Source organism: Candida pseudojiufengensis (assembly GCF_024610245.1).
Source record: "Candida pseudojiufengensis strain CBS 10847 chromosome Unknown scaffold2, whole genome shotgun sequence".
Lineage (NCBI taxonomy): Eukaryota > Fungi > Ascomycota > Pichiomycetes > Serinales > Debaryomycetaceae > Lodderomyces > Lodderomyces pseudojiufengensis.
Window position 1 is genome coordinate 901,336 of NW_026261524.1, and position 15,314 is coordinate 916,649.

The following is a 15,314-nucleotide window of genomic DNA, read 5'->3' on the forward strand; positions in this document are numbered from 1 at the left end:
TATGCTAAAACTATTGTTTTCAAAATTATTTGGTTGTAGAGATCGAAAAAGATTTTGGCGTTTCATTTTACGCATTGAAAATCGTAATTTAAGACAACTGATCAATCAACAATCAGTAAATATGAAATTAATAAGAAATCTATAATATATAAAAACTAAAGGTGTTCACTATTCAAAAGCATGATTTTATCAAAACCATGGCAACTTGGTATTTTCTTCCCAAATTAATTTACCATCTTTTAATTCTTTATCCTCTTTTGGATCACACATTAAAATAGCAGAAATTGACGGGTTTTCCAAGCCTGATTTAGCTTTAAAGTGTCCCACTAAATACTCTTTCAAATTGCTTGAGACTTCAGACTCCCAAATGCACAAAGTTGAGGTAGTCTTACCATAAATTGAATTGTTTTTCAAATATTGAAAGGTTAGTTTGACTAAATTTATTCTGATATCTTCGTCGTCATCGAAGGCCACTATCTTTAAAATAGTTGCATTGTTTTGTAATTTATTCTCAGACCAATCAATAGTCCATACTATAAAACCATTAACATCATTATTTGAGTCAAATGTTTTAATACCAAATATTTCTGGTTGTGATTTTTCAAATTTCTCACGAATTGCATCATATGATTCATTTTGAAAATCAAATTCATCTTGTTTTAATTCTTCTGATGACTCAAATGTCCTATGCGTAACAAATTTAGATCTCAAATGAAACCAATCTATTAAATGTGATGTAGGATCAATTGACACGCGTGTTTTATGATCTTTGGCTACTTCTGATTCTATTTCAGATATAAATTTGAATTTATATTTCTCCATTAATTCTTCAAATTGATGGAATGCAATTGTTTCATGTTTAATTTTTGAGTCTATTTTGAATTCCAAATCTTGGTCAAAATCAATTTTTATCAAATCAATCCCAAATGTTTTGAATCCATTTTTACTATAAAATTCACCAACTTCCGAATATAAAAATATATATCCATCGTCGGTCAAATATTGATTTTTAGCAATATCAACCAATTTATCAACCATAATTCTTGCATAACCCTTTCCTCTATTTTCAGGTGGTGTAAATACAGCTCCAATTGTTCCACTCATAATATTTTTGGTTTCTACTTTTTTTGTAGATTCATTATACTGGAACCTCAAACTTTGTCTTACAAGCAATTCGATTGAACATTTTGGTTTGTCGGTATTAACATCTTTCAATTGAAAAACATATAAATTATTATCTCCTTCACTTGCAATTTTCGATTTACCTAATACTATTTCTCTCAATACATAATCCTTAGATGATAATATTCCTTTCCATGCCAAACTGTTTTGAGTCCTAGTAAAATCTATGAGATCTTTATCTGTAACTTGAATCAATTCTAAATTTTCGTTTGAGTTATAAGTTGGAGACATGATGATGGGTTTGTTAAAATCGAATTAGTTGATCTGATTTAAATTGGTAATGGTTTGAAGAGACATGTAGCTATATAATTGTTATGAGTCAGCACATGTGTGTTCTTTCCCCAAATATGATCCTATCTTATACTTTGACTAAATCTGGAGTCAATAAACGTTAGAGGACTTAACATTTTTATGCGCCTCGTATAATATCAGCTAACGTTAGTTCATCGCGAACTATTATACGATTTTTAAATCCGGAGCATGGCGCTAAGTATCAAATTTATAATTAGAAATAGACCTACATGTATTTCGTCCTCTCTAATGAATGTGCCGTTTGCCAAAGTGTTACTCCAACTTCACTCAATTGCGAATAAATTGCTTGAATTCCTAAAATATTAGTCACTGAAATTTTGACAATTCGGTTATTGAAGGAACAAACATTCAACCCTTCTCGTAAGAGCCTGCAGAATCTTGCATCTCATTATTATTCCGGTTGATACTTTCTCATCGCAGAGATAAAACGGGAGGATGAAAAGAGTCTAATGATGAATTCAAATACTATAAGAGAGCAATTACACTCAACCGACTGGCAAAAAGTGGTACTGTGAACTATATCTTTCATATTCACATGCTATGACATTAACAGTATTACTTGTAACCTTCCCATGTAGTTTGGTACTCTCACTAGTTTTAAAAGAATGTCTATATAGTCAAAACTGGAGTTTTCTATCCTCAATTGACTTTATTAACAGCCTCATTACCTTGTAAAACCAAATCAATATTTCTCATAGCTTCAATTGCAGTATAATCAAAATTCTCCACAGTGGAAGCACCAATATGAGGAGTTAAATAAACATCATCTCTCCCAATAAGTTCTGGATTAATAGCAGGCTCAGTTTCAAAAACATCTAAACCAGCAAATAAAATTTTACCAGATTTTAATCCAACCAATAATGCAGATTCATCAATTATTGGACCTCTTCCAATATTGATAATTCTAAATGGATTTGGTATTTTATCAATTATTTCTGAGTTAAGTAAATGATGAGTTTCATGTGTTAGTGGACATGCAATAACTATTAAATCTACTTTTCCTTGATCAATAGCCTCATTTAAGGAAGAAGCATAAGTAGCTTTGTAATCGAGTTTACTTTCCTCTTCACTCTTTAATTTATTTCTTTTAATATATGTGACTTGCATGCCTAATTGGGACAATTTCAAACCTATCAATTTACCTATTTGTCCGAATCCAATTATCACTACTCTATGTCCCAGAGGGTTTAAATTTGGTCTCTTATTCAAGTATTCTCCAAAATCATATCCTATGACGCCATTTGGCTTCAATTTGACTTCTCCTTGTTCTTTGTCGAATGGTTCATTTGCTAGTCTATACCTCAATTGTATTGTGTAAGGTACTTTAGTGTACTGGTTTGAGTACATTTGAAATTGTCTGAAACTTGTTATAGTCAAAAATAATACCAAGTCAGCAACAGGTAATGCAGCACCATCACTTGGTACGTTGGTCATTACAATATCTTTTTTAGATAGAGCTTTAGCATCAATATGATCATATCCTACCGAACAATATGAAATGATTTTTAAATTTTTAGGTTTATAGTATTTCAAAATTTCACGAAAGCCTCCAATTTGCATAAAGCCCAACCATGCACCATATATTGCGTATATATCCTTATATTTTGTATAAAGATCTAGTAAAAGTTGATCCCTTGATATAATTGTATAGTCTATGCATTCATATTTCTCTTGAAACTCTTTGTATTGTGGTAGAGACTTATTTAACTCTCCGACAAATAAAACTTGTTTTTTTGACATTTGGTGGTTGAGTAAGGGCAACTTTGGTTGGATAAACGAATGTGGAAGTGGTGAAAACAAGGAGTGATTTATTTAACTGGTTTGTAGTTCAATATTTTCACTGATTTAGCGGAAATCTGTTATGAAAATTGCCGTACGAGAAATGGAAAATTTAGACTGAGAACCACAACGGTTTTTGAAAAATTCGAAAAATTTACTTTAGCCACATAGTAGTCATTAAATATCATTCAAGACATTGACTTTGCGACATTGACTTTTTAAGTGAATTTCAAGATTTACGTGTATCCTTAAGGTAGTAGTCTATTGATTTCTGCAATTTGTACCAAACCTTCCATAACATCAGCAATCAATTATTACAAATCACAACAAGATGGATGAAATAATATCTAAGTTTGAATTCCCAGTAACAATTCCAAATCAACCTCAAGTTAATAAAATTATTCAAGTTGCATCAATAAGTAATATTTTCATATCTTTATTAATTGGGTTAATAACGAATTCATTACTATATTTATCGATTGCTTTTGGTATTCAATTTATAATATTAGTATTGATTGTCGCTCCTAATTTTTGGTTTCAATCTAATTCTTCCATTGAGTGGTTGAATATTAAGATATAATTTGAGTAGCTTTTAATACAAGAATAAGGTGTAAATCAAATCTAAGTCTATAAGGGTCTATTTAATCTATCGTCTATACGAAATCTTAATCATCGCTTACCAAAAGTTCTTCTTCCATCTTGGCCAACATTCCAACACCATCAAAATATTCAATCCATTGATCAACAACTTTGAAACTTTCTAATTCTTGATTCACATCGAATAATTTCTTGATATATTCATCATATGGAATGTGTTTATTTTGAGTTTCACATTCATGGCTCCAGCTTGCTTTATAGGCTCCTCCTAATGCACAAGCATTTGGTATTTCTACTTTATAATTTCCTTCTACTGGGCCCAATATACTACCCATTTTATTAATTATGTTTTGATTATTTGATGCACCTCCTACGTAATAACATTTATTTGGTCTTGCTAAAAGACTATCACGAGTTTGTTCTTTACCGTCGGTATATAATTTACCAAATTTCTTATTAACTTTATCATATATTTCTTCGTATTCTTTTGTATCTTTTGAATCTTTTTGACTTACAGATGATTTACTCAACATTGGACCTGATCTCAATCTACAACTCAATGTTTGACTTTCTACTATTGCTAAAGCATCATCATCCACCGTGAAACCATCTGTGTCTAATTTGCACTTTTTTACCTTGTATTGTTCAGAGTCTTTCAGTAACACCGCCCTTATTGTTTGAGCTGGAGCTTGAGGTACTATTTCACCAATTGGAAAATATATTCCCAATTTATCATCAAATGGTTTACCCTCACTTTGTTCTAAAATTTCATCAAATTTAGACCAATTTGTATGATCCTTAACTTCATACTTTTTATTAACTTCATCTCTTATTTTCTCTCTAGCAACTGATCCATTTGAATAACAAATCATACCCATGTAATGTTTTGGCATAGTAGGATGATCAAATAAATGATATTGTGAAGATGGATTATAATTTTGAGTGATTAATAAAACTGTTGTTGAAGTACCTAATGAAATTAAACAATCATTTGGTTGTAATGGTAAGGAGAGTATAGTAGCTAAATTATCACCAGTGAATGAATATATTTTACATTTTGAACTGAATCCATATTTTTCGGTAAAGTAATTTGAAATTGGTCCTGATGATTCATATGTAATTGGTTTTATTTTACCTAATTTTTGCTTTAACTCTTCAATTTTATCTTGTTGGTATTGCTTTGATTCAGGGTGATCCAAAGTAGTATGCACACCCGCTGCAACGGCTAATAACTCATCATCATATTGTGATTTTTCAATATCATATAAATTCATTCCACAACCATCACTTTGTTCAATATCATCTATTTTTCCTAACAAGATACTAGTCACAAAAGAACTTACTAAAGAAATTCTTGAAGTATGAGCATACTCTTTTTGATGAGATCTTGTCACAAATTTTCTAATTTGTAAACCAGTAAATCTTAAATGAGCTCTAGAACCTGTTATTTTAGCTAAATTTTCCTTACCTCCAACAGCTTTATGAAATGCATTAGCTTCTGGAATTGTAGAATGATCTTGCCAATTGGGTGACATCTCCCAAGAAAATGCTTTTTGTAATTGTTCACTCAAGTCCTTTTTAGGATCTAAATTTTTTAATAATTTGTCAGCTTCCTCGGACCAATAAACTGAACCATGTTGTTGACCAGATCCTGAAATTCCAATCACTTTATCAAATGGAAATTTATCTTTCAACATTTTATCCATTAAGAAATCAATTGCATCTAACCACATTGCAACAGGACTTACAATTTCTCCATCATCACCTGGTGTGATTACACCTTTATAAACTTTATACTTTTCTTTAAATTGAGAATCAAATTCAACATTATAAGTTTTCAATGCTTTCAAATCCTCATTTGTAACAATTATCTTGAGCTGTTGAGTCGATAAGTCAAAGCCTAGGAATAGTGATTTGGAACTTGAAAAATCTGTTTCTGACATATACTTGCTATTTAAAGGTTTCAGCTGATTTTGTTACTTTGGTAAATTTGGAGTAGTCTTTTATTATCTGATTTAAGCTCTGTGGAATGCTTAATTGTCAATTAAGCAAGCTTATGAATGAATGGTAGTCACAATTATCGAACTTTAGATTTCAATATCTAGACTATTACTTTATTTGATCGGAGTTTTAAATTTTGCAACATTCCGAAAATGGTAGCAAAGATCTGATCGGATTTCTAGAATTTGTTCTCTAAACATCCACTGATTCTATATAAGATATAGGACATCCTCCTAATATACTTACTTTTTTCCTAATGCTACAACGACTAATAAGATGAATTATAGATCTGGGTTTGCTTTGAGCAGTAAGAATATTTTTTGTAAGAGACAAATCTCAAATCTTTTAGATCAAGATGTGAATAAATTAAGTTTAAGTGATCTTACTCATGAGTTATCAAAGGAAGAAGTACAAGACAAACCAAAGTATGAGAAAGACAAAGTTAAATTAATAAACTTAATTGTGAATTCTTCAAACAAAGACAAATTAGAATTTTTAGAACATTTAATTCCTAATTTTTCAACATTTTTCAAGTATATTAATGAATACCCCAAGATTGAAAATGACCTATTGTTAAATCATTTTATTCAATTAAATCCTGAAAGAGTTGTAACAAATCCAGAAATATTGAAAAATCATGCATCATTATCAAATTCAAAAGAAAATTCAGAAACGAAAAAACAAATATTGCATAAATTAATTTCAAATTTTATAAACCAAGAAGATTCAAGTAATGATTTTTCTTCAATTGAATTCATTCTTGAATTTATGAACAAATATGGAGTTTACGATGGAATTGAATTTAATTTAGCCAACGATTTGTTTAAAAAATTAATCAAGAATGGAGATGTGTCTGAATTGAATCATTTCTTGACAGGTTCAAACTTAAACCAAGATTTAATGTTCAATGTTTTACGATCAAATTTGAAAGACAATGATAAAACTATTGACTCGCCATTAATTAAATTTTCATATATACAATACTTTAAAAAGATCTTCAGAACTAATCCAGATTCTATAGGTGATTCAGACTATACAATCGCGTTATATATCATAAACAATGATACAGATCCAAGTACTGGCAACAAAAAGCAAAATTTCAACCAAAATGTCGAAGAACTAAGTGAAGCTATAACACATTATATCAATGACTCGACAATTGATTTAAAATCTGAGAATTTACCATTGAGAAAATTAATCATTGAAAATTATGGGATTATACAAAAGGATACAGAGGAATTATTACTAAAATATCATGAATATGAATCAAAAGCAAAATATGGAATAGATAATGTCATGTTTTCAATAGTGAAAAGTTATGCTTATTTAGCAATTTTGAAAAATTCAGAAATTGATAAAAAGATTGCTGATACTTTACTTCCTTCAACTATAACTGTTCAATTATTACAAATTTTGGTTATATTAAGGTCTTATTTTAATGTTGATGATGGATTGAAACTGTATAATCATTATGTTCCTGAACTTTCTAGTAAAGTGAACGAATCTGGTAATTCACAAAAGGGTCTTCTTACTAGATCGATAATTTTGGGTTTTTTAGCTAACAATGATAAAAATTTTGCTTGGTTACTTTTTGAAAAAGCTATTGAAAACAAAATGATTGATAATGAATCAGAAATAGCCAGTATTAAAAAATTATTCAAACAATATAGTGATTGTTTTTCTATCGAAAATGAACAATGGAATAATGAAGCTGAATTAAAGATGAAAAATATTGTTTTAGAATACGTCAAAAACATTGGTCAAATGGATTTTAAATTACTACTTGAACAATCTTAATCCTATTTTATGAAGTATTTAGAGATGTAGAACTTTATACAGTGTTTAAAAATTTTTTGCACCCATTTTTTACATTTTATTTGAAGTCAATTTCATGAAACATATAAAACTGTCATTGATAAATTATGACTAACTTTACTTAGTAAGATGAAAAGTTTGCCGCGTTGACTCAGATGAAAAAAATTATTACGGGGAGATCTATTATGTCATACTGTAGATGAAAAATTTATAAATTATCAGTTCATTCGTAAGTTATTTTTTATACAAAACATCAATCAATTGATATAACAAATTAACAAATTCACATAAGAATGAGTACAAATCCAGTAATATTACATTTAAGAGCTGAAACAAAACCATTAGAGGCAAGAGCCGCTTTAACTCCAACTACTACAAAACAATTAATTGATGCAGGTTTTAAAGTTTATGTTGAAAAAAGTAGTCAATCAACCTTTAATATAGATGAATATGAAAAAGTTGGAGCAGAAATAGTACCTGAAGGATCATGGGTTGATGCACCAAAAGAAAGAATAATATTTGGATTAAAAGAATTACCTGAAACAGATACTTTCCCATTAATTCATGAACATATACAATTTGCTCATTGTTATAAAAATCAAAATGGTTGGGAAAAAGTATTAAAAAGATTTCCAGATGGTAAAGGTACTTTATATGATTTAGAATTTTTAGAAAATGAACAAGGTAGAAGAGTTGCAGCATTTGGATTTTATGCTGGTTTTGCAGGTGCAGCAATTGGTGTATTAGATTGGAGTTTTAAACAATTAAATGATGATTCAAAAAATTTACCAGGTGTTACTCCATATCCTAATGAAAATGAATTAATTGATTATGTTAAATCTCAATTATCAAAAGCTTTGGAGAAAAATGGAGGTAAATATCCAACAACTTTAGTTATTGGTGCATTAGGTAGATGTGGTTCAGGAGCTATTAGTTTTTTTAAAAAAGTTGGAATTCCAGATTCAAATATTGCTAAATGGGATATTCAAGAAACTTCAAAAGGTGGTCCATTTAAAGAAATTGTTGATACAAATATTTTTATAAATTGTATTTATTTATCTGCAAAAATTCCACCTTTTATTAATTTAGAAACTTTAAATGTTGATGATAGAAAATTAACTACAATTGTTGATGTAAGTGCAGATACTACTAATCCAAATAATCCAATTCCTGTATATGATATTGCAACAACTTTTGATTCTCCAACTGTTGAAGTATCAGGTTTAACTAAAGGTCCAAAATTATCAGTATGTTCAATTGATCATTTACCAAGTTTATTACCAAGAGAAGCTTCAGAATCATTTTCAAAAGATTTAATTCCAAGTTTATTACAATTACCAGAAAGAGATACTGCATCTGTATGGGTAAGAGCAAAACAATTATTTGAAAAAAACGTTGAAAGATTATAAGCTAATACTAACTTTATATATTAATTTATTCTAATGTCACATTAACCTTTCTTTTCTTATTTTTATTTTTCAATTTTTTATTCTTTTTATTTTGCTTTTTTGATCCATTCATTATCTTAGAAATTTCTTCACCATCTGTCTCATATTCGGATTCACTGACGTCTAAAGGAGTTTCTTCAATTCTTCGTTTCATTGTTTCTAATTTTTCAATATGTTCAGGAGCACAAACTATACAATTTAATCTTTCACCGGTATCATAAATTGCAACTTGATCACGTATTTTTAAATTCCAAATTACAATCTTACCATCAGATGAAACTGATGATAGTATTGGGATATTGTCTGTGATAGGAGATTGTAAAAAATAAAAATTTTTGATTCTGTTTGTATGACCTTGTAATTTGAAAATTGGTTCGATTTCTTCAGGTTTACTATCCCACAATTTTTCTTCTTCATCTTCTTCAGTTTTGCTGTCAATTATTGATTTGAAATCGTAAAACCCAATTGATCCATCACCTAATCCAATAACTAACCACTCATCTATATCATCTTTACCATCATTATATTTTAAAATTTCCATACTCATAATAGTTGATTTAAACTTCAATTTCTTAAATATTTTCCCATTTGATGTTTTATAAAATAAAATTTGATTAAGTAATCCTACTATGAAATATTGACCATCAATTGACCATTTTACAAATTGTCCAGATTGACCTAAATGATCTTTACCTTTTAATTTTAAAACACTTGCTTTTTTTCCAGTTAATAAATTCCATAATCTTATAGTTTGATCATCACTTACACTTATTGCTACTTTCCCCAGTGGATGAATAGCTAAATCATTTATTCTTTTAGTATGACCTTTTAAAGTTGCAAAAATTTCCCAATCTTTTGTTCTCCATATTATTATTTTCCCATCTTCTGATCCAGATAAGAGCCATTTTCCAGAATGTAAATTATCACTTGTTGAGGAATCTGTCGTTGAATCGACTTCTTTTGAAAATTTTAAAGCTGTTATTGTTCCTTGATGACTTAATAAAGTTCCTAACTCTTTTCTTTTTTGTAAATCATATATTCTAATATGTTCATCATTTGATCCAGTCACTAAATATCGTTTAGCTAAGTCGATAGTTTTAATAGACAATGAATGAGCTTGAAAATGGAAAATTGGTTGAAAAACAGGTTCTTTTGTGTTTGTAGGATCTAATATCACTGAAAGACATAGAAGATTATGTTCATAAGATCCAACAAATATTCTAAATTGAATGTTTTTTGAGGAGGATTGTTCGACTGTGTCTACTGTTGTTTCAATTTGTGAAATGCTACCCTTTAATGCTGATTTTATCACTTTCTTTGGTTTTGATTCCGACATCTTATAGAGTCGATTTGATACTAAAACTGCAAATAGTAGTGATGAGCTTCTCTTAATATTTTGTATGCGTTTAAATTTAAGCGCAACGCGTAAAATGAATAGCTCATTTTGTGTAACATTCTATGCGCGTAATCATGACCATTGTAAAATAAATAAACTCCAGATATCAAGATCAGATCACCAAAGGTTGAAAAGTGGCAATTGAATGATAAATCGAATAAGATAACTTATGTTTCAAAATGGTGCAAAATCAGAAAACACCACAACAGCACAACTCCACCCTATTCATATCTCCAATGTTAAATCGGAAGAAAGAAATTTTCAAAACTCCACCAAATCCATCAATATCAACTTCAAAAATTCATAATCAACAAAAATTATTTGAAACTCCAGGATCATCAATTAATAATAATCATAATAATTCATCACTGTTTTTCAACCTAGATAAAACTTCAAATAATTTAATAAATAAAAGTGATGATTCTTTACCAAATCAACCAGATTTATATTTAACACCAATTGAAAAATTAAGATTATGGAGACATGATGCCATAATGCAACATCAATACAAAACAGCTGAATTTTTAGGTGATAAAATTTTAGATTTAACAAATGATTCAAATGATGCATTTTGGTTAGCTCAAGTATTTTTTAATCAAGGAAATTTTTTAAGATGTAAAGAATTAATACTTTCAAATGAAGAATTTTCTTCAAGTATTATATGTAGATATTTGGCAGGATTTAGTTTAATAAAATTAGAAATGTATGATGAAGCATTAGATATAATTGGAGAAATTAATCCATTTGAATCAATTGATAAAATTAAAAATGATGATGGAGGTGTAAAATTAGAATCTTCAATGTGTTATCTTCGTGGATTAATTTATTCTGCTCAAAATAATTTTGAAAGAGCAAAAGAATGTTATAAAGAAGCATTATTAGTAGATGTTAAATGTTATGAAGCATTTAATGAGTTAATATCAAATAATTTTATGACCCCCAAGGAAGAATGGGAATTTGTAACAACCCAATTAAATTTTAGAGAAATGGATAATAATGATGAATTAATAAAACTACTTTACACAACAAAATTAAATAAATATTTAAATATTGATAAATTTAATGAAGCTGAAATGATTTTAAAAGATGAATATGATTTAAATAATAATATAGATTTATTAATTAGTCAACTGGATTATTTATATATTCAATGTGAATTTGATGATTGTTTATTAGTTTGTGAAAAAGTTTTTCAAAAAGATAAATATAATTTTGATATACTACCTAATTATTTAAGTTGTTTATATGAACTAGGTGGTAGAAATAAATTATTTTATAAAAGTCATCAATTAGTTGAACATCATCCAAATCTGGCATATACTTGGTTAGCTATTGGAACATATTATTTATCAATAAATAAAATTATAGAGGCTAGGAAATTTTTTAATAAAGCTACTATAATGAACCCCAATTTTGGGCAAGCTTGGATTGGATTTGCACATACTTTTGCAGCAGAAGGTGAACATGAACAAGCAATATCAGCATATGCTTTTGCTTCAAGATTATTTCCTGGTACTCATTTACCTAATTTATTTTTAGGTATGCAACATTTACAAATGAATAATTTAAATTTATCAGAAGAATATTTAATGTTATCTTATGAAATTTGTAATGAAGATCCTTTATTATTAAATGAAATTGGAGTATTATATTTTCATAAAAATCAATTTGAAAAAGCAGAATTTTTTTTACATCAAGCTTTAATAAAATCTCAAAATTTAATTAATTTAAATTCAAAAACTTGGATATCAATAAATACAAATTTAGGTCATGTATATAGAAAATCAAATCAACCTTATAAAGCTTTAGATTGTTTAAATTCAATTTTATCAAAATCTTCATCTGCTTCATATACAACTATAAAAAATGATTCAAATATTTTAACATCAATTGGATTAATAAATTTAAAATTGGGCAATTGTTTTGAAGCTATTGAAAATTTTAATGATTCTTTAGCTTTACAACCTTTAGATCCAATAACAAATGATTTATTAAAAAGAGCTTTAGAAATTAATAAGTTAAATAGTTCTCAATTTCTAAGTAAATTTGAAAAAATTGCATTAGATAGTTTAGTTTAGTTATATAGCGATAATGAAAACTTACCTATCTTATAGTTCAATAAATGTAAATGAAGTTACGACATAATTAAATAATTCAAGGGTTAATTCTGTAGTTAGTTTTAGCGATTTTGTAAAAACAGTCCCGAAGTTTTATTTAAACAAGATAAACAAGATCATATAAGATGGCACTTGTTAAACTTCGAATTCCAAAATAAGGAAAAAACAAAGGCAAAGTAAATAATCAATAATGACAACGATGTTAGATTCGGTACTCATTTCTGGTCAGAATTCTTTAGAGAGTTACTTGTGGAAGTACCTAACACTTCAGTTTATCATACTCAATTTTCACAATTTCAAGCAGTTATTCCCGTGGATAAATCGCTTGCAATACCGATTTAAGGAATTTTGCTTGATGCTTATACTTGACTTATTTTGGTTTTGCAAGAAACCAAAATGCCCCAAGCTAGCAAGCCTCATATATCTGATCCGTCGATCGATAGAGCTTAATTCATGTCCCCCGTTGAATATGATAAAGTAAAACGTAGTTCAACTCGTACTCACTAAAAAATTCTAACCAGGAATAGGTATTAAATCAACATCGTTTTAATCTCTTCAGTTAGTTCATGGAGTTAGAATCTTTCTTCGACCGAAAATTATGCCCAACCTTAAGTAGTTATCACTTTAATACTACGATGGAAAGTGCAAGTTTGGTAAATTTAGCAAATAGTGCTAGAATGTAATGATATCCATTTTCTGTTATGAAAGATTTTCAATAAAAGGCATTACAACCATTGCCTATCTAGTATTTATCCATTTTATAATTTGTATGTACAAGACGTGTTTAATTAAACAATAATGATATTCATGAACCTGTGCATCTCGTGAACTACCTTCTTCAAATTCTTGGAATATATCTCAACCTAATAGACGCGTTGTAATTGCATTGTAAGTAGTTGTAAGTAATACTTGAAACTGTTTTTTCCAAAATTTTCCAAATCTTCAGCATAACAATTTTTTCAATAACCGATGCACTACAAATTTACTTACAAACACGTCATACGTTCACAAGAAAATTTTGGTTCCCAAATCAGGGAAAATTGAGTAAATTTTATTCTTTTGAAATTCGTGTATTTATACCCGTCAAATTTCCCAAACAAAAAAAAAGATAAAATAGACTTGAACGTTAAGAATCCCACTTTTCTTTTACATTCAATGAAGGGAAGACAACCTTCAGGGACCATGTGCTTAACTTGAGGATATTCTAACGTCATACAATAGGGGTCATTCAATACGTTTTTAAGGTAAAGTTTGGAAGTTATAGCAATCATTTAGGCTCAATTGTCTTAATTGTTGATTACATAACGATCGATGAACGATACAATAACAGACACGGTGATAGCGTCGCGGCGATTAGAGTTGACATAGCCAAACAATGTATCAATTTGTTCAAAACTCATTGTACATTTTTCAATCTTTTTTTGATCTAATTTCAGAAGCTGCTCAAAATCACAAGTAGATGTACAAGTAATCTGATTCAACTATTAAAAATTGTTTAGTTTTGTTAATTGAAATCGCGGCGACGCTACCACGGTGTAAGTGTTGGCATATGTTTATCTTCCTTGAAAATTGGATGGAGATAGTAATTTGGGACCACTCAGTTGAACATATTAAAATTAGTCTATATTTATGATGTTAAGAATTTTCAATCACCGAAATTCTTTGGTCGGGATTTGCTATTTAGTAATAATTTTATATGCAGGAGTGTATATGTATAATTTTCATATCAAACCCCGTGGTCTTCATATAATGAAAATGAGTTAAATTTTGATCCAAGGCTAGTACTCACCCATGATTGAAATTTAGTAATATTATAACATGTAATCCTACATTCAATGATTGGTCTTTCGTCCTTGGGTCAAAATTAGCTGATCTTTTTTATTTCGACTCTACCCAGTTCTTTCCTAAACTCAAAGTTCATACCAATAATTCATATATATTTCAATTGCCGATTCCAATGAATTGATCTCAAAGCTTTAATCCATAAATTGTCTTGGGAAGATATCATTTACGAGGCTAATTTAATGCACAAACTCAGTGTAGCTCCCTTACCAAAACTTAAATTAAAAATTACGAAAACTTTATTGATTAATTACCCATGAAATCAAAGACCACGTTGCAGACCAAATAATAAACTATTTTGCCTGAATTTTAAGTAATTCGTCTTAATCTTTAATCGAATCTTTGTTTGCTATTGAACTTCTTAGGCTGAATGTTAATTTTGATTTATGCCAAGAAAAAAAGTAAAAATATTATGTAATAAATTACATAAGAATAAGCTACTTATTACATAATCATTATATCATACATGTAAGTCTAAAATAAATATTTTAGTAGAATCATAACCTAGATTAAATCTATATCTATATCAAACTAAGGCTGATTAAAAGGCTAAACATTTCAATTAACATAAAAGATAAGAAGACAAAAAGGTTCCTGGGAACAATAAATAGATAATACTTTCAGTACTAGCTGAAGTAAAATAGACTGACAGAATCAATCGATTACGAGCTGATCATAGACTCACTATACTAAGTCACACAGACTCATCAACTAAGGACACATTCACCGATCAAAACAACTTCAAACATTTTAAAGTCACGTACCAATTCAACTTAAAACCTTACCTACCCTTCAAACACATTTCATCAAATATCCTCCACAACA

At 28.8% G+C, this 15,314-nt stretch overlaps 7 protein-coding genes across 7 annotated transcripts; 3 read left to right on the top strand and 4 right to left on the bottom strand. All coding sequences in view use genetic code 12, as the record gives it.

Annotated features, from left to right (window-relative positions):
• Positions 1-189: 189 nt before the first annotated feature.
• KGF55_001275 (uncharacterized protein) lies at positions 190-1,413 on the bottom strand (the record flags this gene model as incomplete). The annotated part of the gene is made up of 1 exon (XM_051755832.1): positions 190-1,413. One exon carries the CDS (start codon positions 1,411-1,413, stop codon positions 190-192), a length of 1,224 nt encoding a protein of 407 aa, XP_051616315.1.
• Positions 1,414-2,133: 720 nt separating this feature from the next.
• On the bottom strand, positions 2,134-3,234 carry KGF55_001276 (glyoxylate reductase; the record flags this gene model as incomplete). The annotated part of the gene is made up of 1 exon (XM_051755833.1): positions 2,134-3,234. One exon carries the CDS (start codon positions 3,232-3,234, stop codon positions 2,134-2,136), a length of 1,101 nt encoding a protein of 366 aa, XP_051616316.1.
• Positions 3,235-3,938: 704 nt separating this feature from the next.
• XKS1 (xylulokinase) lies at positions 3,939-5,813 on the bottom strand (the record flags this gene model as incomplete). The annotated part of the gene is made up of 1 exon (XM_051755835.1): positions 3,939-5,813. The coding sequence occupies one exon, from the start codon at positions 5,811-5,813 to the stop codon at positions 3,939-3,941; it is 1,875 nt and encodes a 624-aa protein (XP_051616317.1).
• Positions 5,814-6,147: 334 nt separating this feature from the next.
• KGF55_001278 (uncharacterized protein) lies at positions 6,148-7,668 on the top strand (the record flags this gene model as incomplete). Its single annotated transcript, XM_051755836.1, has 1 exon — positions 6,148-7,668. The coding sequence occupies one exon, from the start codon at positions 6,148-6,150 to the stop codon at positions 7,666-7,668; it is 1,521 nt and encodes a 506-aa protein (XP_051616318.1).
• Positions 7,669-7,979: 311 nt separating this feature from the next.
• Positions 7,980-9,095, top strand: LYS1 (saccharopine dehydrogenase (NAD+, L-lysine-forming); the record flags this gene model as incomplete). The annotated part of the gene is made up of 1 exon (XM_051755837.1): positions 7,980-9,095. The coding sequence occupies one exon, from the start codon at positions 7,980-7,982 to the stop codon at positions 9,093-9,095; it is 1,116 nt and encodes a 371-aa protein (XP_051616319.1).
• Positions 9,096-9,120: 25 nt separating this feature from the next.
• On the bottom strand, positions 9,121-10,470 carry KGF55_001280 (uncharacterized protein; the record flags this gene model as incomplete). Its single annotated transcript, XM_051755838.1, has 1 exon — positions 9,121-10,470. The coding sequence occupies one exon, from the start codon at positions 10,468-10,470 to the stop codon at positions 9,121-9,123; it is 1,350 nt and encodes a 449-aa protein (XP_051616320.1).
• A 296-nt stretch (positions 10,471-10,766) lies between these two features.
• Positions 10,767-12,608, top strand: KGF55_001281 (anaphase promoting complex subunit; the record flags this gene model as incomplete). Its single annotated transcript, XM_051755839.1, has 1 exon — positions 10,767-12,608. The coding sequence occupies one exon, from the start codon at positions 10,767-10,769 to the stop codon at positions 12,606-12,608; it is 1,842 nt and encodes a 613-aa protein (XP_051616321.1).
• Between the last annotated feature and the right edge of the window lie 2,706 nt (positions 12,609-15,314).